The sequence below is a fragment of the Komagataella phaffii genome, chromosome 2 (genome assembly GCF_000027005.1).
Source record: "Komagataella phaffii GS115 chromosome 2, complete sequence".
NCBI classification, from domain to species: domain Eukaryota; kingdom Fungi; phylum Ascomycota; class Pichiomycetes; order Pichiales; family Pichiaceae; genus Komagataella; species Komagataella phaffii.
In genome coordinates this window covers 1,163,410-1,189,439 of record NC_012964.1, presented here as the reverse complement: position 1 = coordinate 1,189,439, position 26,030 = coordinate 1,163,410, and the positions used below count along the sequence as shown (strand labels likewise).

The following is a 26,030-nucleotide window of genomic DNA, read 5'->3' as shown; positions in this document are numbered from 1 at the left end:
CAATCACTCCACGTACTCATCTTTCAAAATCCAAACTTTTTCTTTGCTATCCCACTTGCATATCTGCTTCAACATAGATCTCATAAGAATGATGTTGTTGATTTCTTTGAAACTGTTAAGAATGGTCTGCGAGTCAGCCTTGTATCCATTTTGCACCAACATAAAGTCATTTATTCTTCTGATCAGTAATTTTCGGTCGTTGTCTTCATTATTGAAATCCGGCCTCTCCTTTTTCTTCGTGTCTAAATCTCTCTTGGCTCTTATACTTTGAAGAATAGAACTGGACGACACACCGGATGCGTTGTCTCGGAACCGCTGCTTGTTTAGAATTTTCCCGGCGCTTCCAAACTTTCCAGTCCATGTAGGTACTCCAATTTTCGATTTGCGGGCTAATTTCCTTGACTCTCTGAGAGAATTTGCGGCTTCGGCAGCTATTCTTCTAGCTTCTAACTCTGCCTCGTTTTGTTCGGGTTCTGTTGAGTCCATGATAGAATCATGTTGAAGGGCCGAATGTACACCCGATGAGGCGAAAAGTCCGGACATCAACTCTTCTTCTTGTCTTGAAGTACTATCCATTTGCTCGTCTTTCGATCCATCAAATTCTTGGAGTCCAGATACACCATTTATTTGCGCTAATTTTACCAAGTCATCTTGGGGCTCTTCACTTCGTTCACGATTACTCAACTTCTGAGAGTGTCTGGGTTTGGTACCCTTGAAATTATACTCCATCCCATTAAACATGTCTCCAGTTTCAGTACCTTTCTCATCAGGATCTCCCAAGGTAAATAGATCTTGTAGTTCATTCATTTTGAAGAATCGTCTCTGTTTGGGGTCCTTTAAGATTTTATTCGTGAGAAACTGCTTGAATATTTGTCTATGGTAGATTTTTTCCTCAATTGATCCAGCTATCATTAGTCTGTAGATTGTTACATCTTTCTTTTGACCTAATCTCCAAGCCCTTTCTCTTGCCTGTACATCAGTGGAGGGGTTCCAATCTGGATCATAAATGATAACCCTATTAGCACCAGTAAGATTCACACCTAAACCTCCAACCCTGGTTGTTAAAAGAAAGACATTATAGGACGGATCATTATTGAATACATCCACCAAAGATTGTCGAACGCCTATAGAAGTGGTACCATCCATCCTTAGGAACTTGAAAGGTACAAAATCTTCCTCTTCAGCACCCTTTGCATTCAACCTTTCCAAAAATGATTCTAAAATGTCCAGCATTTGTCGAGTTTGAGTGAAAAGAAGAGTTTTATGTCCTTGGCTTTTCCATAGTTCAAGTAATTTTTTAACCACCTGCATCTTACCTGACTTAGAAGCAGATCCATAAGTTGGATCCTTTTTCGATCTTCTTTTTGCATGAACATCAACTAGATCAGGATGGTTACAAATCTTTCGAAGAATGTCAATTCCATAAAGTACTTGTCTCTTGCCCTGGAGAATCCTGGACAATTCATCAGATCTCAAAAACTTTTCATATAGCGCATGTTGAGGAGCTGTTAACTTACAAAACAACACCATTTCACTTTTCTTGGGTAAATCCTTGGCTACATCGGCTTTCACTCTTCTTAAGAGATAAGGTGATATGAGATCTTTAAGTGTAACTGCACATTTATAACCAACTTGAACCTGCAAATTTGTAGCGTTTGCATATCCTCCCACATTAATGGGGATCGCAAACTGATTTTGGAATACTGGCAAAGTTCCCAGTCGTCCAGGAAATATAAAATCGAACAGACTCCACAACTCTGTTAAGTTGTTTTGAATCGGTGTTCCAGATAAAATGACTCTGTTGGGTGTTCTTAGTTGCTTGCATGTTAAGGAGATATCACTGTTTGGGTTTCTAATTTTATGGCCTTCATCCAGTATAGCATAACCCCAATCCCGTTTTAATAAATGCTTGGAATATATTCTCAATCCCACGTAAGTGGTTATGATAACGTGTCCTCGAGTAAAAACCGAATCGATCAACTCTTTAACCCTGGACTCCGCTTTTAGAGATGCAAGGCTTTTAGTACTACCATATTCTTCTTCTTCTAAAAGCTTTTCAATGGACGCTTCGTTCTGTAAAGAAGTTCTGCTTCCCGATAACCCTGTGCCTATGGCATGAAGAATTACGACACGAAGAGGAGGCCACCAACGATGGAACTCGTTACACCATTGCCTCAACACTGTAGCAGGGCATACAACGATGACCGGCTTGTTCAGTTTTTTAGTATAATGCAGGCCAGCTATGAAAGAAATAATCTGGACCGTTTTTCCTAAACCCATTTCATCACCCAGAATGCCACCAACTTTCTGCAAATAAAGTTCCCAGAGCCATTGAACGCAGGTCTTTTGGTAATCAAACAAGGCAGGGTAAACATCACCAGGAAGTCTGTAGTCATCATCAAGGATAGCATCCTGTTTCGTGGGGTGTGGTTTAAACCATTCTTCTTCGTCGGGGTTTGCATCAACTTCACGCTTCTGGGATCTTTTGGTAACCCATGCATTAAGCCGTGCGTTGTAGAACGCATCATCTCCATCGTCGATATTATGAATTTCATCTTTTGATTGTCGTGTTGTTTGGGTATCATACTCATCTTCAGTTGAGTCGCTGTTCACATACACATCATCGTGCTCAATGGATCTTGCTCTTTTCCTTTTCTTTGAAGAGATTATTGCGGCCTGATCATCAGACTCATTTTCCGTTTCGATTTCTTCAATTTCTTCAATTTCTCCCGGGTAAACATAATCATCATCATCATCAATCCCTGGAGCGATTAGAGATTGATGGCTCTTCTCTACAGGAGCTTCGGGATTGTCTTGCGTAAAAGCATTGACAGATCCAAAAGCAGTGATTTTCCCAGTTCTTATCAGAAAGTCTTTTTTTGTCTCATTTGGTAGTTGCTCAACTTCGTCTAATGTCTCTTTTGCCTTCAGAGAAGATGCTTTCATTGTTTCCTGAAGTCTGGTGTTAATTTCCTTCAAATCATCCCTCAAAACTTTTAATTCATTCTCCTCTATGTCTTTCAGTTCTTTTCTAAACCTTTCTCTTTCACTAATCTTTGTGTTCCTACTATTTATTTTGGATTCCAAGGACCTTTGCTTGGATTGCCACTTTTGAATTTGAGATTTAGTCTTCTCCAACCTTTTCAATTCTAATTCTTTATCTCGTTCTAACATTGCAGTATCGGCCATACTAGCAATTTGGTGCTCTAATGTGTCCTGACCTACCAGCTCCACCCCCAACGATGTCAAATCATCTGGTTCTTCATTCATTAGCACTGATAAAAGAGAAAGCCTATAAGCGAATTTATCATTTTGATGCTGATTTAGCCGGGGTGCTGAGAATAAAAGTTTTGAGAGATAACGTTTCGATCAAAACGTTCTTAGGGTGAAGATTCGACAAGGAAGCTGCGGTCAAATGCTGATGATTAGGGTATTAAGCTTATACAAATTAAAAGGAACACATCGAAAACTGAAAACAACTACCAGGGACCAGAGCATAACTTGTCCTCCTCTACTCAAGGACTAAGTGCTTACTGATCAAATGTCATGATTTCCTGATACAGTAGTTTCTTCAGCTCGTTTCCATCCATTTGAGCCTTTTCAGTATCAAATGAGAAAAAGTCTGGAGGGATTGGATTAGAGAATGGCTCATCAAGTGGGTCGTGGTAGGATGACAGGTAGGGATGACTTAGAGCTTCCTCCACAGATATTCGATTCTGCGGATTAAAAGTCAGTAGCTTTCCCAAAAGGTCCAAACCTTGAGGGTCATTGTGACGAAATATTTTGCCAAATGGAATCTTGCTGTAGCAAGGTAGCGATTTGATGTACTCTTTCGCTTTGACGGATTTAATGGATTGATAATCAATTCCTGTTGGGGTGCCGATGATTTCGAAAATTAGTAGCAACTGGTGTCGATAGTCCTTACCAGGAAATAGCGGTTTTCGGAGGTATAATTCAGCCAAAATGCAACCTACCGCCCACATATCAATGGCCGTAGAGTACTGAGATGATGTCAACATGATCTCAGGTGCTCTGTACCATCTGGTTGCAACATATTCTGTCAACATTGAAATCTTTGGTACGTGTGAGGCTCGCCCATCATCATTAAGATGCACCCTTGATAATCCAAAATCACAGACTTTGAGATCACAGTTGGAATTTAGCAAGATATTGGAAGGTTTCAAGTCTCGATGCACTATATTACACCCGTGTAGACTCTTTAGTGCCCTTAGTATCTGATAAATAAAATACTGATAGTGGTCATTAGTTAGATTTTGAGATAATATGACTTTATGAAGATCTGTTTCCATGTATTCTTGAATTAGATAAACTTCATTGAAGGTTTCTAAACTCATTGGTTTCTGGACATCCAGAAGGGCAACAATGTTCTCATGTTTGAAATGTTTCAGAATTTTGATCTCCCTTAGAGTCCTTAAGCAAAACAAAGTTCGTTCGAATGGTTGGATCTTCTTAATTGCAACATCAGTGCCAGTTGGCAAATGCTTCGCAAGACACACTATGCCATACGCACCCTCACCCAAAACCCTCTGGATTCTATAGTCGCTAGAAATGTTATAGACAATTTTTCTCTGTGTCATTGTCTGCTGCTCTTGCAAAACGAATTCCCAATAGTTCTTTAATGACTTATCCATGTAAGTTTATAAGTAGTCAGATACGCTGTTTCATATTTGGAATCTGAAACAAGATCTTTAATTCTCGCTCATATTAAGTTTTGGGGGGATGTCTCATGTCTCAAGTTAAAATCAATGATTATGTAATCTTCCAGCTCTATCCATCGTTTACCATCGTTTAGTAAGGCAGAATCATCATACAATAACTGTTTCTCTTTGTTCCCTTGCAATGTCCAGAAAAGTCGCCGTTGTCACTGGAACCAATAGCAATTTAGGTCTTAACATTAGCTACCGGCTTTTAGAGGCTGTCACTGATCCAATTACCTTAGTTGTTACTTCCAGAACTCTACCCAGAGTGAAAGAAGTTATTGACACAATCAAAGAGTTCAATTCAAAACTTCCCTCTCCGAGAGACCTAGAGTTTGACTATCTTTTGGTGGATTTTACAGACATTGTCTCTATAATATCAGCAGCTTATGATTTGAACAATTCATATGACCAAATCAATTATTTGTTCATCAATGCGGCCCAAGGCGTTTACGATGGTATCGATTGGATTGGTGCTACCAAACAAGTCTTGACCAACCCCGTACAATCGGCTACCTTTCCTACTTACAAGATACAGAGAGTTGGAGTGCAATCAAAAGACGGTTTGGGATTGGTATTCCAGGCAAATGTCTTTGGACCTTACTACTTTATTCATAGAATATCAAGATTACTAGAGAATGCTAATGGAGCCAGAATAGTCTGGATATCAAGTATCATGTCGGATAGCAAATACCTATCCCTTGAAGATATGCAATTATTAAAGTCTGATGTCTCTTACGAGGGGTCCAAGAGATTAGTAGACTTGTTACATTCGGCTACTTACAAACAACTATTGAAACAGGGGAATATTATACAATACGTTTGTCATCCAGGTATTTTCACAAGTTTATCCTTCATGAAATATTTGAACGTGTTCACTTATTATGGTATGCTGTTATTATTCTATGTTGTAAGATTCCTAGGTTCTCCTTGGCACAATATAACAGGATATACGGCAGCCAACGCTCCATTGTTTTGCATCAAGTCTGATATTCAATCAGATCCACAGAATCTGAAATATGGAAGTGCATGTAGCAAAAAAGGTGTTGAATATGTTAAAGCTCAGGAAATAGACGATATCGGTGCATCAGATGTTCTTCAATATTTCGAAGCTCTAAGGGATGGAACAGATGAAAAGTTCAAGGACCAAATATTAGAAACGAGGACGAGATAACCAATTTTCATTCAACGGTGGATTGAAAGTCATGGTCCTCAATAACCTGCTCTTCTTCTTCCCTTTTTTCATCCTGTAAGGAATCCACAAAGGAATAAAATTTGTTTATAGCGTTAACTGTAGGAATATCCATTTTGTACAGGCCCTCCCCTTCGACAGTAAGTACTATTTCTCGTAAATTTTGTGCGGCCTGCTTTAGCAGTGCTACTTCTTTCGTATCTGTCAAGTGAAGTTTAGGCAATGCCAAAACACAACTCTTCACAAAGGTCTTGCTTTCAGTCATTGATTCCATTGCCTGCACGAGTTGGCTGGCAAACTCAGCATGGGTGCCCGACGTACTGATCTCTTCCTCCGATATTCCAACAACATTTCGTGGATCCGTCCAGTGAATTAATTGTTGCAGGATGGTGTTCAACGAAATTGCTTTAGATTTATCTTCTAATTCGTCATACAGTTTCATAGTTCTCTTTAAAGTATCTGCTACAACTCTGGAAATTCTCTGCTGGTGCACGGCACTACTGTAAGCATACACGGGTATACCAAAGCTAATACATTGCTTCAAAGTCTCATTCTCATTGATTGATGGATTGAAATATGTCAATAAAATGGTTTCAAAAAGATCGTCATCAGTAATAATGTCTGCTAAAAACAATTTGAATAATCCCTCTCCAGATATTGCCTGCAACTCTGGTCTTTTGAAATCTTTTAAAGATTTATAGAATAATTTAGCAATTGATAAAGAATCAATCCCACCCTCTGTATCTAGTATCGAAATCCCATGGGTAGACAAAATGTCAAAGATAGCTTTCAACCCTGTCAGTTTGATGCTATCCACACCTTGAGTAACGCAAAGACCAAACAGAAACAACGAGTCAATAGCCAACTGTTTATCAAGCAAACAGCATAAACCCAAACATGACAACCCTAGGTTACGGATGACATTCTCAGATTGTTTGATAGCTGGATGGATTAAGCTATCAATGAGAGACATCAACGATATATTTTCATTCAGGTTGCTATGCGTAACCATCAATGTTCCTTGAGCAATTTGTAACGCATAAAGCATAACTTCACTTGCGACAGTGTGAGTTTCTCTCTCTTTCGTCTTGGTCGCAGTAGTTTCTGGATCAATATCTTCATCTTCTATATCTGATACAGCAGAAACAAAAGAGTCACCAGAAGCGTCCTTTGAATGTTCTTGGTTATTCTCATTTTGAGCCACCGTTTTCTGATGTGTGTCAGTGCTTGTTAAGTCATCAATGATTTCAGCAACCATTTGACAGAAGTCTCTCTCGTTCACGGAAAGTTTAGAAAGAGTTCGCATCACAAGCTTGATAGATGATTCTTGGAGGTTGTGAGATGACAAGGTTGATCTTAAAAGCTGTAGTAATGATCTACGGCCAATTTCATCGGAAAAATCATAGTCCGTGGACACTTCCAATAACTTATCAATGACAAAATTCATCTCCTTGAGATCAACTATTGCTTGCTCTTCTGTGGTGTTTGCATTGAATCGCTCCATTATCTTCAGTCTTGTGCTAAAATACTTTGAAAGAACTCTAGAAAATGTCAATGATTCCGGGAGCTCTTCTAACTTATCTATCATATTCTGTTCATTGATGTAAGTGAAGTAAACTTTGAAAAGGAACGCACTTTCTGCAGTTAGTGATTCCAAAACTTGGATATTCATTTTCATCTTGGTGATGTATTCTGGTCGTGTTGTCAATACTACTTTTATGGCATGTTCAGCAATCTCGCTCTCCGTCACATGTAAACGTTCGATCAGCTCCAAGATGTCACCATTCAAAGTGTCTAACCATTGATAGCTGAGCATCTGCACACAGGCTTTTTGGACAGAATCATCTCTGTCATGCAGGCCATATGTAAGTAGAGCTTCTCTTACACTGTACTCCAGTATTCGGAAATCTCCGATCTCTTTCATAATCCTGGAATAAACAAGTCGTCTGTTCACAGGATTGACATCTCTAGCTCTCTCTAGAAGGTATAAGAAAGTTTCAGGGGTTTTCTCCAAGTTCAAGAGAGCCGCTCTTCTAACTTCACTATTACTATCATTCTGTATCACAAAGACCAATCGTTCCGTGGCTGTATTCAAATGACCTTCTTCTGAGTTTTCACCGCTGTCATTTTCATCTGCTTGGAAACAGGCGACAGCATGCACCGCCTGCAAACGCACCGTAGGTTCTTTGTCAAACAATTTCTGGTACATGCAATCTGAGATGAGCTCGAATAAGTCCTCATCTATGCTGTTTAAGCTTCTCATCAGCAAACCCAAGAGTTGACATACCCTGTATCTAACATTTTTGTCCTTCGCATCAATACCTTTCATCAGGTGCCGTACCAAATGGTCGATAAATTCTTCAAATACAACCTCAAGCTCTTTGTTAGCATTCTCATCTTCTGTTTGAGACTCCTTCAAAACGTCACTCACAGAAAGCACGAATCCTGCTATAAGCTTTATCACTCTATCAGCTACTGACTCTGTTCTCTTAACGACAAGGACTTTGTTGACCAGTTTACAAAAGGTCACATTAAACCAGGATTCAAGGTTCAGCTCATGAGCTCTCACCTGAATGTGCTTCAGTATTACGATCTGTTTTCTGTGGGTTGCAATAGAAGTTTGAGAGCTTTGAAACACCTGCTGTATAGCATAGGAAATATCTTCCACTTCACTGATTTTCTGGATGGATTTGAAGGTTGGGGCCATAGTAACCATTCCGTCCTTGGAATTGTAAACAAAGATGTGAGGTAATGCAAGAAGATCAGATATTGAAAGTTTCGCGTTGCGCGATGGATATTTTTCCTCTGAACTTGTACATGTAAGCAGGGTTCGGGTAAAAGATAATTGACCATATTAGACCCCGCTGACTACGGTAAAGTGTGTTGAACCAAACTGCTCACTCGTCAGTTTAGAATTAATATATATTTCACTAGGACGATTTCATTTACTATAAGGCAATTTTCCCTTAGATATTACAGTTCTTTTTAGATCTCAGACCCAGAATACGAAACGTATTTTAAGATCTGAAAAAGAACCGTTGGTTTTCCTTTCGAAAACTATTTATAATTTACCATGACACATAAAACTAATTATTGTCTGCAGAAAACCAATAGTATTACCTGCACTGGAAGCGTATCACCTGGATAAGCACCTATGATACGTCTCCATCACTTTCAAACCAAGCAAACCAAGACTTAAGCAAGATCACTTTCTAAAAATAGCCTTCTAGGCCCTCTAAAAGTGGTTAGGGTTGAATCGCACATCGGAGTTTATCCTGCATTCTCCTATATAACAGCCCTGCAAGAACAGGTAGTACCATTTTCGCGTCTTCAAGAATACTTGAATCAATTAGCCAAAAGAGGCAATTGAAAACACCTGCCCCTGCCCTGCTCAACTTAATTCTCAAGATACAAATAGAAATACACGTACAAAAGAAGACGGAAAAAAAAAAAACACTTTTCCTAGTAAACGCCCTCAACCTATTAATTTTAGTTTCTGTTCATTTTGTTTATCTCTTCCTTCAATCAGAGATAACTCCCGGACTTATTACTCTCCAATCTCAGCACACCGTCGGATAATTCTTAGATAATATGTGTGGGATCTTTGGTTATGTTAACTACTTGGTGGATAAATCAAGAGGCGAGATTGTCGACACCTTGATAGAAGGTTTACAGAAGTTGGAGTACAGAGGTTACGACTCCACAGGCTTAGCTGTCGACGGAGACGACGACAAGGCTTTCATCTTCAGACAAGTTGGCAAGGTCGCCGCCTTGAGAGACCACATCGAAAAGGATCTGCGTCCGGATACAGACAAAATCTTCTCTAGCCACGTTGGTATCGCACATACTAGATGGGCTACTCACGGAAACGTGACAGAAAACAACTGTCATCCTCATACATCTGATCCAAACAACGAGTTCGTCGTGGTTCACAATGGTATCATCACCAACTTCAGAGACTTGAGAATTCTGTTGAAAGGAAAGGGTTTCAAGTTTCAAACCGACACTGATACTGAATGCATTGCTATGCTATTCAAACATATTTATGATACAAACCTGAAAAATGGCCATGAAGTTGACTTTAATGAACTGATGAAACAGGTCCTCTACGAGCTTCAAGGTTCTTATGGTCTATTGGTCAGATCTTCACACTACCCTGGTGAGATCGTTGCCACTCGTAAGGGTTCTCCTTTGCTTGTAGGTGTTAAAACCGAGAGAAAGATGAAGGTCGATTTTGTGGATGTTGAGTTCAATGATGACCCAGAGAGTCAATTTGCCTCTCCTAACTCTTTAAGATTTCCTTCTGACAAAACTGCCAAACCCTCAAACAGCAGTAAATTCCACAAATCGCAGTCAAGAGCTTTTCTTTCAGAGGATGGTATTCCGATGCCAATGGAGTTCTTCCTTTCTTCAGACCCATCCTCCGTTATTGAGCACACCAAGAAGGTTCTATTTTTAGAAGATGATGATATTGTTCACATCTACAACGGTGAATTGCACATTCATCGTGCCACAAAAGAAAAGGGTATTCCGGCCACGAGATCCATTTTGACTTTAGAAATGGAGTTGGCTGAGATTATGAAGGGTCCTTACAAGCATTTCATGCAGAAAGAGATCTTCGAACAACCTGACTCTACTTTCAACACCATGAGAGGTAGAATCGACTTCAACGAAAACGTGGTTCGTTTAGGAGGTTTGAAAGACTGGCTACCTACTATCAAGAGAGCTAGTCGTTTTCTAATGATTGCCTGCGGTACCTCATACCACTCATGTCTCGCAACCAGACCATTATTCGAAGAACTAGCTGGAGTGCCTGTCTCTTTGGAAGTTGCTTCTGATTTCCTGGACAGATCATCTCCAGTTTCGAAGAATGACGTTTGCTTTTTCGTCTCTCAATCTGGTGAAACTGCTGACTCAATGCTTGCCCTCCAATACTGTATCGAACAGGGTGCTACTACTGTTGGTATTGTAAATTCTGTTGGTTCTTCCATTTCTCGTCAAACTGATTGCGGTGTCCACGTCAACGCTGGTCCTGAGATCGGAGTTGCCTCCACCAAGGCTTATACCTCCCAGTACATCGCCTTGGTCATGGTTGCCCTGTCCTTGGCCAGTGATTCCATCGCTTTGCGCAATCGTTGTATTTCAATTATTCAAGGACTGAAAAGAATACCCGAACAAATAAAGAGATCCCTTGAACTTGAGGACCAGATCAAAGACATATGTGACAAGCACTTGAATGGCCAGAAGAATGCCTTATTGTTAGGTAGGGGTTACCAATTTGCCACCGCTTTGGAGGGCTCTTTGAAAATCAAGGAAATCTCCTACATTCATTCTGAGGGTGTTGCTGCAGGTGAGCTAAAGCATGGTGTTCTTGCCCTTGTGGATAAAGATCTTCCTATTATCGCAATAGCAACCAAAGATTCACTGCTTCCAAAGGTGCAGTCTGCTATCTCACAGGTTACTGCCAGAGAAGGTCGTCCTATAATTATCGTCAATGAGGGACAAAAACTTCAAACTAACAAGAAAGAATTGGCCTTTATTGAGGTACCCGAGAACGTTGATTGTCTGCAAGGTTTAATTAATGTCATACCATTGCAGTTAATGAGTTACTGGTTAGCAGTCAACCAGGGGATTGATGTTGACTTTCCTAGAAACTTGGCTAAATCTGTCACTGTTGAGTGAGGAATGCAAGCATTATTTTACTTAAATAACGATAATAGGATTTGTATGTATTAAGATTATCAATTTTCAAGTTCTCCTAAGATTTGGTCGTCATCATTGTCGTTATCCTTGGCGTCAACGGACTTACTATCTTCATCGTCGACGAATTCATCTTGGACTTCATCGTCGTCGTCATCGTCGTCGTCATCGTCATCGTCATCGTCCTCATCGTCGTCGTCATCTTCGTCGTCGTCGTCGTCCTCATCTTCATCCTCATCTTCGTCTTCTGCGCCGACGTCACCTCCCACATCTTCCTCACCGGTTTTTCCATCCGGTCCGACACCCGCGGTACCTTCTCTTTCTTTCTCTTTCTGTTTAGTAATTTCTTTGATTTTCTTGGTAAGCAGGAGAACTATTTCACTCCATTCTCGCATACCGCCCATACCAATATCTCCACACATCAACACCTTTTCAACTGGGGTCAGCACGGTTACGTGCTTGAATTCTTCAGTTAATATGTTCAGCTGCTTTTTGGTGATTGGGTGAGTGTACATTAGTGTGTTCATAGCGGGCGCAATAAAGATTGGGATTGTAGGGTTCCATGATCGAATGGTATTGGTAAGTAGATTATCGCATAAACCATTGCTTATCTTGGCAAGAGTGTTTGCCGATAATGGAGCAACCAAAAATATATCTGCCCACTTTCGTAACTCAACGTGTAGTATGGCATCTCCTGGACGACATCCTCCAGGGTTGAACCATTCATCTGCGTCTCTCCAAATCTTGACTTCGGTAGAAATTTTGAGTCCTCTCAAAAAGTGATCTGCAGCTTTCGTTACTACAAGCTGGATCGAAACTTTGTCAGGTCCATAAACCTGGAAAAGTTTATTGATTATCATAGGTACCTTGATAGTAGCCACGCTACCAGTAGCACCAATCAAAATATGGATTTTGTCGTCATCCTCACGTTGCAGATAGTCTGTGAATGGGATGACAGGCGATTTCGGCGTAGAAATTATTGCCTTTGTCATGGATTTCTTCTTTTTGTCGGCAATAGGGATGGGCCTTGTCGGGTCTTGTTCTAAATGAAGGAGATGATGTTGTTTGGGTACATCGAACTGAACAGGAGTGGACACTGCAGAAGAGGTAGCTTCTCGTGCGGAAGCATCTCTTTCCAGCCTTAAAGCACTAAGATCTCTTGTTGCCAAATATTGCAAGCTATCGATATTATTTCCATGGGTGGAGTTCTGCCTGGAGGCGTAAGTGCTAGGTGGAGGTGACTGTGTTTGATCGTAGGGATTTCTAGAAGATCCGGATTGAGAAAGGGCCCCGGTAATTTGGGACACATTCACTGCCGAGGGCCTTGCACTAATAGACCCTCTATGTTTCACTTGAGACGATGGAACATCAAAAGAGATGAGATTTGCTCTTTTTGCTTCATTCCCATTACCATCAGCAGGTGGAGTAACTGCACCGTCCAAAGTTATTTGGGATTTATTGACTTGGCTCAAGTTGAACAAGAGTTCCGATTCTGTGCGGCATAAAGTCGGTTGAGGATGTTGAAGTCCATCGACGCCGATGCCAAACGGTTCATTCTTGTTATTCAAAATGGGCTTCGGAGAGAGCTTCTTGGAGTTGTCCATCAAAATCGAAGATTGATTCTTGTTTTCGGAAACCATGATCTTTGAACTGACAAAGCGGAGCAAACAAATAACTGAGATTTGATTTTGAAACCGCTGTTCCGGAGAGCCTTAAAAGCCACAAGAAACAAAGTGAAGGGCAATAAATTAAGTATTAAAAAACTGATGAAGCTTAGCTGCTGAAAAACTCCTCAAAAACAGGCTGTTTAGGATCTTTTTGGGTGGTTGGTATCTGTTGGATTTTCTTAGTAAATAAATAAACTGGAGAGAAAGGGGAAGAAAAAAAAACTTCCCCTATAAAAAAAGAAAAAATTAACCAGAATCGAGTAATCGAGAGATATTCCCTATAGTATTACCACAAGAGGCACGACTACAATTTGCATTTAGTAACATCATATTCGAGCATGGTGTGGTGATTTTAGTAATGAGGAGCAACTTTTAGGGGCAAATGAGAGGAGCAATAGAAAACGGTAAAAAGAAAAGTCGGATTACGTAACGAAAATAAATACTTTGTTAGAGTTTTCTCTGTTAACTAATAACTCTGTGTGTTAATGTGTATGTGTGTTTGTGTGTGTGACCGTGGGTGAGCTATCTACCGGGAATCAAAATTGATATTCTCCTCGTCGTCGTCTTCGACATCAATTCCTCCCTCGATCACGCTGTCAATCTCTCGGGCATCGTCATCGTCGCTTGCATATCGGAAAAGCTCTCCACTCTCTGACTCCAAGTCGCTGGCTAAAAAGGCTTGAGCATCCTCATCTTGAGGCAATATGTGTCTGTGTGAAAAGGACGATCCACCAAACATCTTGGCCGCACGTTTGCGGAAAAATAAATAGCTCACAAAAACTGCTCTGAATGCATGAATGAGGCCTTTCACTACAACATTGACTACTTTGTCAGTATTATTCTCCTCAATCATTTGCAAGTCATCGTCGTCATCTTCGCCTAATCGAATAACTCCAAATCTGGCAAAACCTCCATTCCTTTTTATTCCTTTCTCATATAGGAACCAAGTGGCGCTCAAGAGAACCAATAAAGGCACTGCTACTATGACCACAATCTTGTATCCGGTGGCGCCGGTGCCGTATTTTCTATTGAATTCTCTGGTTTTTCCTGGACATGGAACGGGATTCCAATTATCCAGTTCTAGTCCGCCTTCACAAGTACTCAATCCCACCTTTCTGTACCCAGTAGGCAAAAAATATTCAATGGAAGTTGGATCCCTTCTACAAACTTCAGAGTAATCCAAAGGAGACTCTCCTTCCACCAATTTACAAGTTCCATCATTGGCAAGAGCAAAATTGTAATCACATTCGTAATCTCTCCTTGTGCAAGCGCAGTTCTTAATCACTTTGTATTTCTCTGATAGGGGTGCGTTCCCAATAAAACAATCCGAGTGGGATGCAATCCTTTTTAGGTAAGACTCTTCATGCCCTAGCATACACCCGTCAACAGCGCTTGGGTTCTTCGGACTCCAATATTCGAAATCATCACCAGCGTTACTATCTTGTAAATTCAATAAACATTGACGCTGGTGAACCTTACTGAAGTCTATTGTGTGAACAACAGTTTCATGATCTCCCTCCTCGCCTCTGTTGGCGAGGATGATGAACTTCCGTGAAGTATCTGAAGGCACAGTTGCTAGGTCCAAAACATATGTTTTTTCATTTGCAAACTTGTAGTCGAACCACGTTTCTCCTTCATCCAATGAGTATTTCAAAGTGTCAACCTTCTTCTTGAACTCAACAATTACGAGGATTGTTCCTTGATCTCCAAATTCCCACATATAATCTCCTTTGGCAATCTCCTTCCAAGAGATGCCCGCATCCTTCGAAAAATACAATGCTAGACCTGATGAATCTTGGTTCAGGTATTCCCCAACGTTACCTACTCCAAAAAGTAGACCAACAGCAGAACCAGAAGAAATGGAGTCTCTGCTGTCTGGCCGATCAGTGGCACCCTTGAGGTTCAATGAGCATTTTTCCAAGCTCAACTTATCTTTGACGCACGAAAACTTGTTCTTTTCTGAATCAATGGTTGGCGGTTTCAGATACACCCATTCAGACCCGTCGTTGTACGTTATTTGAGTTTTCAGTTTTTTAGCAGTTTCAAGGGACTGCTCGGATTCAAGTTCCTTCGAGTTAATAACTGTATTGATGAGAGCAATGCCGTTTAAGTTTAGAACGATTTCATAGTCAACGTAACCTCTATCGTTTCTATTGACATTGTTGGCAGCAAGCGTATAGGTTGTTCCATTGTAGTTTGATTTCAGTAAAGCTCCAAATTCCAAATCTTTATCTTCAGAAGTTGTCAAATGGAAAAAGAAATTGGGTGTTTTTGATTCCCAATTGTCAATAACTGTGTACGCTACTTCTCTTCCAAAATCCAGATCTGCAGGAAACAATTGCTCCGCAAAAGTAGACCCATCCGCGGTTATAAACGCCTTCAATGATCTATTGTCTTCGTTGATAGTCGCTACGATAACAAAGCTCATGGTAGTAGCAATTCCAATAATCTTAGGATACAGCTCTTCTTTGTCATCATAGAAATAGTCCTTACTGGCTACAAGTTTCAAGAAACGTTGATTTGGAACTCTCTGCTCGCAAAAGATTAAGTTCGGGTCAAAATCATACAGCTTGGAATCAAAAGTTGTTCCAACAAAGTAACATGATCTAACATTTTCCAAAAGAGGCTTGAAAGATAAGCCGTTGTCTTCCGTAATATAAGCTTGTGTTTGACAACTTCTGTCAAAAATAGAGTTACAATCTTTCTCACCGAACCAAATAAACTTGTTAGGGTCACTCTTATGAAAGGTTAGAGCTCGAACTCCAAGCTCCAAACCAGCTCTTGAAGGCATGTCAACTTTCTGGAAAGAGATAGCTCTATTATCCGAAACGTACAGCTCATCTGTATCAGTGATCAAATAAACATTATCTGGAAAGTAATGGTTTGTATAGATGTCAATAAATGACACATCATCTTCGATACTAACTCTATCAAAAGTTGTTCCCCCGTTATGAGACACGTACACAGTTCGTAGTGATGTTCTTAAAATGACTGTTTCGTCAAGAAGGGTTGTGTTGGTCCCCTGTTTCAAATAAATGTATTGTACTGGAGAACCTTCAAAGCTTATGGTGGTACTAACAATTCTTTGCTCGCTGAGATCTGGTTCAGATGTTTTGGAACAGTCTAAAGTGAAAGAATTATCCTTAAGTTTGACATCCTTTTTACATTTTGTGCCTGCAACTTTCGACTTTCTATCTACTTTCACTTTTCTCTTTAAGTTTTTCCCAACACAATAGTGACTGGACAGGATTGACAAATTTGGCTCACATCGGTTAGACTCTGCATCGAACTCAAATCCAAGCGAACATTCGTAATCAATATCCGGATCACAATCACATGGCTCTTCAATTGGAGTTAGGTCTTGAAAAAGTTCACCAGAGAAGCATTCAGCGTCAGCCTTCCGTCTTCTGAATTTTTCCTTGTGACCGTTAACACAAATAGGCAGCTTCGTCACCGGATCTATTCTTCCCGTCCATTCTTCAAATAATTCGTCTTTTGTAACATCACATATTTTCTTCTCATACGCATCAGAAAAATCAACTGAATACAAGAAATGCTGAGCCTTTGAAGACTTACCATCCGTGGCAATCGTCATCACAAGGAATTGAGGACTGCTATTGTCTATATTGTTCAAAACGCCAACAGCGACTCCGTTGAAGCCTAAATCAATACTTTCCCAGTTAAGACCTTGATCCAAAGAATAACGAAATTTCAAAGGCTCAGATCGAAGTAGTGGATCATACGAACAGCATAATATGATGTTTCCATAGTTTCCAAAGCCGCAAACAGAGACATTATCAAAAACTTGAGACCATGTTAGCCCTGCATCTCTGGTTAAAAATGTCCTATAGCTGCCAATATCAAGTGCATCACTACTATCGCCAATAAGCCCTATCCTCAAGGCAATTCCTGGAGTCGAAACCGGAAACTTGGACTCATAAAGGCTATTTTCACCAGCAAACGCAATGATGTGCAAACTTTTATCTTCGTCTTCATCTACTGTCACAGGAGACCACGTTAAACCTGCATCAAATGTTATAACGGATTTTGAGCCAAACTTGCTGGAAGTGTCGATTTGGTTGGCAATCCAGATTCCTTCAAGGTTCGCTAAGTTCTCTATTTGATAGTACGAAAGCAAATTTGCTTCTAAGTGGTCCAGAAGAACGTGAAAGTGTAACCCTGTAGAGTCAGATTGTAGAACTTCTGAATAAAAGCCACCACCATCTAGTGAGTTCTTTTTCCCTAGCCGAATTGCTCTTATCAAATTGGGATTAGGACTTTTCAAAAAGTGCACCGACGGTGATGTACCTTCAGAATCTGGTAAACTGGCTTCCTTAAACGTATTTCCATCTTTGGAAATGAAAAGAAGAGTGGGTGAATATTTGTTGTATCTATCCGAACTGACAAACAATACAATGTAATTTTGAACAACACGTATATCCTTGATAAGCATCTTAGTTAATGGATCACTGGCGGGCAAGCTAGTAACATCCTTGAAAAAGTTCAAGGTTGTCAGAACGTTCGACTCCAAGAAGTGTCGGTTGGAATCCAGTTTACGCGTTACGCAAGTGATGGCATCGTTTTTGCGGGAATCTGAGCTAGTGGAAGATTGTGAAAACTGGCAATTGACAATTTCGTCAGAAATGGTGATCTTGTCAACGCTTTGCAAGTCATCTAACGAATAAAAATACTCATCCTTACAATCAAAACGACGTTTGCAAGACCTTGTTCTTATGATTGCATGTTCTTCGTTAACAAAATTAAACTCAACGTCGTAGGCTATTCTGTTACCATATTTTTCAAGAGGAATTTGAAATTCTTTCCAGGTGGATCCTTTGTCTAAAGTAAGGTAGTGCTTACTAGCAGTGAATACAAAAGCCTTAGATGCGGATGGATTGAATTCAATGTTTACAATTGTCAGCGGATCAATTTCCCCAGGTGTAATAACCTCCTGCAAGTTAGTCCATGATTTTCCATCATCGTTGGAAATTAACAGCGTCTGATCTACTAGACCTAGTACTGTCGATGAATCGTTAAAGTATATTGGATTCAAAAGGTCATCAAATTCCTTTTTAACTATCCTGGGTTTGAATGCCGCATAAGCTGAAGTTGAAAATAGTAATATAGACGCTATGAGGTTTCTTTCAATCCACATTTCCAAAAGCAATTGGAAACAGTTGGATCCTATTTTGGGGAAGTTATCACTCTGACAGTGGAGCTAGCAGGGCGCAAGTTCTCGGAATAATGTCGCGCGCACGTGACGTGACATAGATGATTACATAAGATATGTATGTTACTCGTTATAAAGTACAGTATCAAAATTAACTGTGGATTGTCTAGCCTTCGGCCTCGTCAAGTAGTAAACTTTTGAGCTTTTTAATTAGCGTTTTGTCCTGTAATACCATGTTTAGCTTGTCGTCTGTAGAAGCCGGGTCTATTAAATGTTCGTCGTCATTCTCGTCCAATGAGGCATTATGCATGCTCAGACAACTAGGATTGGAGCTCAAATGTTGGGAAGAAGATGTCGTCCTTTTCAACGATGAAACTGATGATGAAAGAGAGTTAAATTCAAAGTTGTAGCTCTCCGCCTGGGATACTTGTGGTATTAATGTTTCTCCCTCGCTCCCGTCAGCGGAAAGGGAAGAGGACGACGAGTATGAAGATAGAGATGATACGCCCGGACTATTATTACCAGGACTATTATTGAGAGCGTCCTGTTGCAACTCTTTGTTTAACTGCATTCTGAAATCTGTCGTGTTGACGTTGATCGATTTTCTTCTTCTTTTCATGAATTCCAGCTTATCAACTTCATTAAACTCGTTGTCCGCCTCATCATACTGCCAGATCTTTAAGTCTAAACCATAAGGTTTCGGCTCAATACAATAAACATACCCATGCAAAATTTCCAAATCTGTCAACAGATTTCTATCCAAATTCATGAAATATCCTAGTAAAATCCTTACTATGACCCGGTGGGTAATGACCAGGACATGTTCTGGCAACCTTTCTAGTTCAACTATTAGTGGTCTCAAACGGTTGATCACGTCCAAATAAGACTCCCCACCGATACCAGGGAAACTGAAACTCAGTTTATCAGTCTGAGAATTCTGGTATTCTTCTTTGTATTTACTTTTGAACTCTTGTTCAGTCAAACCATCCAGTGATCCGCAACAGAGATCATTCAACGTTCTGAATTGCTTCAGAGAGTAATTTTCCGATGGAAAAAATGTTGTTGATTGAGTAGATCTCTTTAAAGCCGATGACCAAACATGGAAATGCAGATCAGAATATTTGACTGGCTTGGTGTGCTCCTCCAACGGTACGTCTTCAATGGGCGTTTGAGTCTCGATATAGTGTTTGGTCAACTGTCTAAGTTGAAACTCTTTTCTTTTCTGTGCTATAAACTTGGGCAATGCTTTGGCAAATTTCCATCCCTCATTGCTTAATTTGGAATCACCTCCAATCCTATTTTGAAGGTTATACTCTGTCTCTCCATTCGTCGTCAACCATATTTGACGTTCTGCAAGATTGAAATTCAGGAGATAAAAAACGGTGTGGGACGATAAATACCCATTTATGTTATAACTGACTATCTTCTTTCCTGCGTTGATTATCTTCAGATACTGAATATTGTACCGTTCGTTCTCCTCTTCCTCCTGGTCGTCAATAGTCTCGTAAACTTTTTCGTAATTCCTAAGCCTGTCCTTGAAATCTTTCAAGGCTTCATGTTGATCCATATTTATATAATCTGGCCCACTTAGTTTCAGTCTAATGTTTTTTTCAATAATTTGTTTATCTGTGCAAATGCTCTCTAGAAACAGAACTTTGAAGTTTTCATCCCCATTTGTCCTCTGGTTAATGTGTTCAACAACCCATCTCCTTCGTGATTTCGTAGTATTTGTAGCGTCAAATATACCCACATTCCCGTTTTTGTATAATAGAAAGTCCAATAGTTCATCTAAAGTGTCCATGGCCCATTTTTCACGGAGCTGACAAAACTGGTCATTGTAAGGGTCGAAGAAGGCACTGTCATGGTGGTTTGATGCTTCTGCCTTAGGACGAGGGCCATCTACAGGAACACTGGATGGCTTACCGTTCTGGGTCCTTCTTGTGTTTCCCACGTTGAAGATCTTGGTTGTATACTGTAACCAGCTCAGATATCGAGTGAGCTTCTTAGTAATGTAAGACTTTCCCCTTGCAGGTAAACCAACGCAGACTATAATCAGTTTCATATTCTCTTTGTCGTACTCATCATCCAGATCCGGATGACCAGTTAAACGGTCCATGTATGAGTAACCTTTTTGGACTGTTGTGTTGAATATGGAGGAACTGAAAGAGGAAAAGAATATTTGTATGGGGATTTTTTTTTTCCCTTAAGTGGTGAGCTTGCAGATTATCGATATCCCACTCTAGAGGGGTCATCTTTCGCAAAAGTAAAACGGTATGCACTAATTCGCGGTAATTTATCCCCTGTACGAAGGGTCCCCCATAGTAACTCCAAGTTTCCGATTTACTCATCCAGACATTATGCAATGACACATGAAAATTGGAGATGCGCGTGAAAAATTGATACTTAGGACAAACGGGATAAAATACTTACTGCTACAAATATGTACGTGGTATGTACGTGGATGAGCGGATAGATCTTGACCTGATATGACTCACCCAAACAGATCATTGTTTGCCCGATAAGGCTCTTCCAGGAATTGGATGTCTTCTGGCAGCAGTTCCAAGTCCAGAGCCTCCAACGCTTCATCGACTCTCGAAGGTTTGGAAAATCCAATAATTGGATTGCAACCTTTATGAAGAACCCAAGCGGTAGAGATAACAGCCATGGAGACGTTTTTCTTCGATGCTAGTTTCTCTACTCTGTTGATTATCTCTTCACTCTCTGGCGATAAAGAGTCCAGACCTACCATCTTGATTGCTGCATCGGTGGTTGCTCTGGTTGTCAGAGTTTTCAAAGGTCTGGTTAATATCCCTCTGGCATTAGGAGACCAAGGAATCAAACCAACACCATTATGTTTGCAGTAGTCGTTCATTTCACGCTCTTCCTCCCTGTAGAGGAGATTGTAGTAGTTCTGCATTGAAATAAACTTGTGCCATCCATTCTGTTCTGCTATGTTTTGCAAGTTGACAAATTGCCAAGTTTTCATAGTTGAGGCCCCCAGGTATCGAACTTGGTTACTCTCTACCAGATTGTTCAAGGCTCTCATGATCTCTTTAGGGGGCACATTTGGATCCAATCTATGAATCTGCAGCAAATCAATATAAGTCCCTAACCTTTCAACGGATGATCGCACACCGTCGATGATATGCTTTCTGGACAAGCCTTGACGATTGATCAGCTCGTGTTGGGGGAATTGCGCTCTAGTGGTATAGTTGAAGCCCTTTTCATTATCTCCTAAGGGAAAGAACACCTTGGAAAAAATCACTACGCTTTCTCTGGGAATATTATAAACCTTCAAGAACTTGCCCAATAAACGTTCACTTTCCCCATTAGAATAGGAATCGGCAGTGTCAAATGTTCTGATGCCCTTATCGTAACAATGTTTTAGAATTTCAAAAATCTTATCCTCGTCCTCAATTACCCATTCATTCCACTTCTTCGACCCAAAAGACATACACCCCACAATAACACGGGAAATTTGAAGCCCGCTATCTCCAAGATAAGTATAGTGACTCATTGCTAGCTACTGTGTAAAAGATCAATGTGTTGGGAGACAATCTTAGGCTGCGATTAGAGTGCCCCCAGTACTTTGCCCCTTACCTTCGCGCTTCGGATTATTCTAACCGAGACATTACATCATCATTACCTTTATATACTTAATCATAATCATTAGTTTCAATTTTTAGAGAGAACCTATCAGTAACAGATACAATGCTGATCTGATGACGAGTTCTTGTGATTCGAAAAAAGATTCCACCTAGACAAAGTTCACTGAGATTGGGAATATTCAAAACAAAATACTTGATCTCGTCCAATATGTTATGGATTATCAATAGAACGATCGAGTTAAAGGAGCTCATATCCGTCCAATTGATATCCGTTATATTCATGAATGGCAGCTGTAACAGATCTAACCCTGAGTAATATTTTGACATGTTTTCAGACAACGGGAGTCTAGATTTCAACATTCGAATCACTGTCATGTACGATAGTCTGTATTTGGAATCCAGCACGGAATCTCTAGTCAATCTAAAAGTAGTGGGTTGATCTTGAAGGGATTTTTCCAACGAAAGTTCTTCAAATATCAGCCGAGCCCGATTGCATTTTGAACAACCGCATTCGTTGAGGTATTGTACGTAGTCGAGGCATGGTGTATCGGAAACTTCTTCGAATCGTGTTAATTCCGATTCCAAATCTGGTCTCATGTTAATCAGTTTACCCGAACTTGAAAATTTCAAAAATGGTTTCCAATTGTAGAAATAATCGGGTATAATAAGAGACTCCAGAGTTCCAATCAAATAGTCGTCCTGGAACATTTGATTGAAACATTCGTACTTGAACAGGAGGTAAGTTGGCGTCACCTTGAATGTGCATCTTTCTTGTGACAAATCCATTGGAAAATCGGGGATCAACTGAGGGATAAAAATAAAATCGTTGGTGTTGAAATACAGGTACCTCATTTTTCTCCAGAGGGCAAAATTGTTCTTTTCATCGGTGACAAACAAAACACTTTGCAGAAATCTATAGATTGGAGTAGAAAACTCCGTATATACAGAAGAAGTCGTCGACAACATGTTTGACATCGATGAATTTAACAACGAAAATTGCTCAAGTCCACATGCCGAGTCATGAGTCTTTAATGAATGTTCCTGGAATTTTTGATATAATGTGTACATGAAATGCATGAAACAATCTTTCAAACAGGCAGTAAATGAGCATTTGAATTTGAGATCCAAACTTTTCAGGGTGGACAAATTGATTCTATCCAAAAGCTCAAACTCATTGAAAAAATTGTTTGCGGTATGATCAAATGCTAACATCAGTGTTCTAAGGCTGGAAAGTTTAACATTTGGATGCTGACCTAATTTTTTCAGAAAGTAGTCACTTGTCTTGACAGATTGAAGTTCCAAAATTTCCAGTTTCTGAAATATGTGTTCGTAATTTGATAAATTGATATCAATATATGTGAATTTGTCTAGATACAACGACAATTTCACAATGGAAGAGCAATACTCGATATCAGACAAATTCAATAGCTGTAGATTTTGCAATTTGGGAAGGATTGAATGAGATGATGAATTATCTTCGTGAAAGGTCAGGTCGTCATTTTCATACATGATAACTTTGGTATCTCTTAAGGAAACATCTCTGATCGAATTGATCAAAAAGGAGGCATTATGAAGGTTGGAGTAGTCAAAATTCGTCAAATAGCGGAGCTCGGTATTATTGTTGATTAGAAGTCCATACAATTGTTGATAGACGTTTTGCTTTGTGATGAATTCATCATTCTCCACCTGACTTGTAAACTCCTTGCTACTGGTATAGATGATGATATGTTTGATATATTTGACCAAATTTGGAGCATCTTCTAAAGTCGCAATCAACCGATTAATTGTGGCCCCTTCCTCAACGACAGTAAAGCTTACTGGATCTCCCTTCTCCACCAATTGATTCCCCTGTATCTGATAAAAGTTTCTAGGTCCAATGTAATTTGAGTTTACAAATAGCAAGTTTGTGTAGACCTTGTTCAGAATCACTTCATGGTAGAACTTGCATGTTTGGGATAAGTGGAGCAAATCGTTAAGGTTGTCGATGTTCTTGATCAGGGTAACAAATATTTCTTCTGGAACAAATTGCCATGACTTCGGTTGATTGTTCATTACTTGCAGAAAACCTGACCGAGTTACCCTCAAAAAAGGAGAAGATGGAGAGAGAGAGAAGGAACAACGGAGAAATATCTGGAGAAGGCCAAAAAGAAGGAGAGGGAACAGGGAGACGCGGGACTGCGCTCGGACGGGGCTCCCTTTATTTCCGAAGCAAGGTAGGGGGGAAGAAGTTAGGCGCGCGCTGATGGCCAAGCGAAACTTGACGCAGATTCTCTTCTGCGAGGAACAAATGATCGAGCGATCGAGGCGTAAACATTGTCAGAGGAAGGTAAGGGATCACGCACTTCAGAGGGCTGTCAGCAATGAGGCAACTTTTAGGTGTCGACCAACGGCCGCTCATATGGAGTCCACGGTTTAGATAACCTTTCAGGAAGTGTAGCTTTGCAGAGATTATTTTACTATACTTAGAAGTACTACACATCACTGAAATCGTTTCTGGTTGAAGGAAAGATTCAAATTGTTTCTAATTTATTATCTGGGGTAGTTTTTGGTCTAAAACAAAGCATCGGCAGCACAACAGACACACAGAGCAGCCAGACATGCTCCATAACATCCACAGGCACCGGCACCGCAGCCGTTATCTTTTTGCGGAGCAGGTTGTTGGACATACATTGGTTGTTGAGCATACTGAGGCTGGTGGTATTGATACTGGTTCTGGCCATATTGAGCGTTACCGTACTGCTGGGGAGGAGGAGCTCCATAGGGAGGTTGGTACTGATTCTGTTGCTGTTGGTAGTATTGCTGTTGCGACATCACGGACTGGAGACAAAGAATTAACTAGAGGTTGGAGTGCAGGAAAAGAATCCAAGAATGCCAATGTTGATGATCCCTCAAGTATTTTTAGAGACCCGTGGAAAAAGTTCGCGAAGTTTGAAAAACTCGAAAATCGAAAATCAAAAATCAAAAATCCGAAGGTGACCCTTTAGTCGATAGCATCACCACCCATGAGCCAAGTAAAATCGATCAGATCCTTTCATAGTTCTGCTGGGTCTCTTCTGAAAAGACCATGGAAAACTTACAAAGACGGCACTCTTTTTTATGGAGAATCCAAGACTGGTAACAACAGAGTACCTCTAGGAACAAAACAGGGTAACAAAAACTTTTACAAAGGTACTCGTGCTTCAGGTATTGGACGATTCACCAAACATGGCTCTTACATCATTGACCCTGCCCGTACGAGGACTTTTGTCGTTCCTGTGACGGGGGCTTCTGCCAGCGAATCTCTTCGTCCGTTCGTTTCTTCCAATGTACCGGAAATCAAACAACTATTTCAACCATACAAAGGACCAACCGACCCATTGTTATTATTACAACGTGCCCGCAATTTTGTGGAAAACGGAAAGACTGAAAAGGAATTTACTCATAATTATGTTGAAAGGGTTTAGGTAGTTTATTAGCAACTATGAACCTCCCTCCTATCAATGCCGCATCTGAACTTATATTTTTCTGTAAATAGACTAATTTGATATACATCAATGTCACTTCTCTAAGCCTGGTTGGCTTTAGCAGTCTCTGTCTCTATTAGATCTCTAACTTTGATTGTCGGAGGCACGGTATCGTTCAAAAACGCAAGGTTGTCAAACGTCCTGACGACTTTGCTGAAATCCTGATATGTGATCTTTTTTCTGTTTTCAATCTTAGCATTACCACTTGCAACTTCAACGAACGATTTGACAAACAGCTCTGTAGAGACCCCTAGCAAATAGGTTGCACTGTCTGAGCAACTGACATGATCACTGTCCATCTTAATGATTTTTTTGATACGCGATATCGGCAACGTTAGCGTGCTCTCTGGGATCTCTTTCTCTGAATCCATGATGAAGTATAGAGTAATGAGTCTGGTCTGCAATTGAAATCGGAGATTGGTTCGGTTGAGTACAGGCCAAGAGAAGGAAAATTGATTCTACCTCCCAGATA

The 26,030-nt window shown here is 40.3% G+C and overlaps 13 protein-coding genes across 13 annotated transcripts; 3 read left to right on the top strand and 10 right to left on the bottom strand.

Annotated features, from left to right (window-relative positions):
* Positions 1-3: 3 nt before the first annotated feature.
* PAS_chr2-1_0629 (Protein involved in transcription-coupled repair nucleotide excision repair of UV-induced DNA lesion) lies at positions 4-3,270 on the bottom strand (the record flags this gene model as incomplete). The annotated part of the gene is made up of 1 exon (XM_002491507.1): positions 4-3,270. One exon carries the CDS (start codon positions 3,268-3,270, stop codon positions 4-6), a length of 3,267 nt encoding a protein of 1,088 aa, XP_002491552.1.
* Positions 3,271-3,530: 260 nt separating this feature from the next.
* PAS_chr2-1_0872 (uncharacterized protein) lies at positions 3,531-4,652 on the bottom strand (the record flags this gene model as incomplete). Its single annotated transcript, XM_002491506.1, has 1 exon — positions 3,531-4,652. One exon carries the CDS (start codon positions 4,650-4,652, stop codon positions 3,531-3,533), a length of 1,122 nt encoding a protein of 373 aa, XP_002491551.1.
* A 208-nt stretch (positions 4,653-4,860) lies between these two features.
* On the top strand, positions 4,861-5,892 carry PAS_chr2-1_0628 (3-keto sterol reductase; the record flags this gene model as incomplete). The annotated part of the gene is made up of 1 exon (XM_002491505.1): positions 4,861-5,892. One exon carries the CDS (start codon positions 4,861-4,863, stop codon positions 5,890-5,892), a length of 1,032 nt encoding a protein of 343 aa, XP_002491550.1.
* Positions 5,893-5,899: 7 nt separating this feature from the next.
* PAS_chr2-1_0627 (Non-SMC subunit of the condensin complex (Smc2p-Smc4p-Ycs4p-Brn1p-Ycg1p)) lies at positions 5,900-8,626 on the bottom strand (the record flags this gene model as incomplete). The annotated part of the gene is made up of 1 exon (XM_002491504.1): positions 5,900-8,626. The coding sequence occupies one exon, from the start codon at positions 8,624-8,626 to the stop codon at positions 5,900-5,902; it is 2,727 nt and encodes a 908-aa protein (XP_002491549.1).
* Positions 8,627-9,501: 875 nt separating this feature from the next.
* Positions 9,502-11,592, top strand: PAS_chr2-1_0626 (Glutamine-fructose-6-phosphate amidotransferase; the record flags this gene model as incomplete). The annotated part of the gene is made up of 1 exon (XM_002491503.1): positions 9,502-11,592. The coding sequence occupies one exon, from the start codon at positions 9,502-9,504 to the stop codon at positions 11,590-11,592; it is 2,091 nt and encodes a 696-aa protein (XP_002491548.1).
* Positions 11,593-11,651: 59 nt separating this feature from the next.
* Positions 11,652-13,250, bottom strand: PAS_chr2-1_0871 (uncharacterized protein; the record flags this gene model as incomplete). The annotated part of the gene is made up of 1 exon (XM_002491502.1): positions 11,652-13,250. One exon carries the CDS (start codon positions 13,248-13,250, stop codon positions 11,652-11,654), a length of 1,599 nt encoding a protein of 532 aa, XP_002491547.1.
* A 553-nt stretch (positions 13,251-13,803) lies between these two features.
* PAS_chr2-1_0625 (uncharacterized protein) lies at positions 13,804-18,432 on the bottom strand (the record flags this gene model as incomplete). The annotated part of the gene is made up of 1 exon (XM_002491501.1): positions 13,804-18,432. One exon carries the CDS (start codon positions 18,430-18,432, stop codon positions 13,804-13,806), a length of 4,629 nt encoding a protein of 1,542 aa, XP_002491546.1.
* A 181-nt stretch (positions 18,433-18,613) lies between these two features.
* On the bottom strand, positions 18,614-20,563 carry PAS_chr2-1_0870 (uncharacterized protein; the record flags this gene model as incomplete). The annotated part of the gene is made up of 1 exon (XM_002491500.1): positions 18,614-20,563. One exon carries the CDS (start codon positions 20,561-20,563, stop codon positions 18,614-18,616), a length of 1,950 nt encoding a protein of 649 aa, XP_002491545.1.
* A 375-nt stretch (positions 20,564-20,938) lies between these two features.
* PAS_chr2-1_0624 (6-phosphofructo-2-kinase) lies at positions 20,939-21,964 on the bottom strand (the record flags this gene model as incomplete). Its single annotated transcript, XM_002491499.1, has 1 exon — positions 20,939-21,964. One exon carries the CDS (start codon positions 21,962-21,964, stop codon positions 20,939-20,941), a length of 1,026 nt encoding a protein of 341 aa, XP_002491544.1.
* Positions 21,965-22,103: 139 nt separating this feature from the next.
* PAS_chr2-1_0623 (Hypothetical protein) lies at positions 22,104-24,107 on the bottom strand (the record flags this gene model as incomplete). Its single annotated transcript, XM_002491498.1, has 1 exon — positions 22,104-24,107. One exon carries the CDS (start codon positions 24,105-24,107, stop codon positions 22,104-22,106), a length of 2,004 nt encoding a protein of 667 aa, XP_002491543.1.
* A 498-nt stretch (positions 24,108-24,605) lies between these two features.
* PAS_chr2-1_0622 (Hypothetical protein) lies at positions 24,606-24,866 on the bottom strand (the record flags this gene model as incomplete). The annotated part of the gene is made up of 1 exon (XM_002491497.1): positions 24,606-24,866. One exon carries the CDS (start codon positions 24,864-24,866, stop codon positions 24,606-24,608), a length of 261 nt encoding a protein of 86 aa, XP_002491542.1.
* A 191-nt stretch (positions 24,867-25,057) lies between these two features.
* On the top strand, positions 25,058-25,498 carry PAS_chr2-1_0621 (mitochondrial 54S ribosomal protein YmL27; the record flags this gene model as incomplete). Its single annotated transcript, XM_002491496.1, has 1 exon — positions 25,058-25,498. One exon carries the CDS (start codon positions 25,058-25,060, stop codon positions 25,496-25,498), a length of 441 nt encoding a protein of 146 aa, XP_002491541.1.
* A 101-nt stretch (positions 25,499-25,599) lies between these two features.
* Positions 25,600-25,929, bottom strand: PAS_chr2-1_0620 (Hypothetical protein; the record flags this gene model as incomplete). Its single annotated transcript, XM_002491495.1, has 1 exon — positions 25,600-25,929. The coding sequence occupies one exon, from the start codon at positions 25,927-25,929 to the stop codon at positions 25,600-25,602; it is 330 nt and encodes a 109-aa protein (XP_002491540.1).
* Positions 25,930-26,030: the final 101 nt, after the last annotated feature.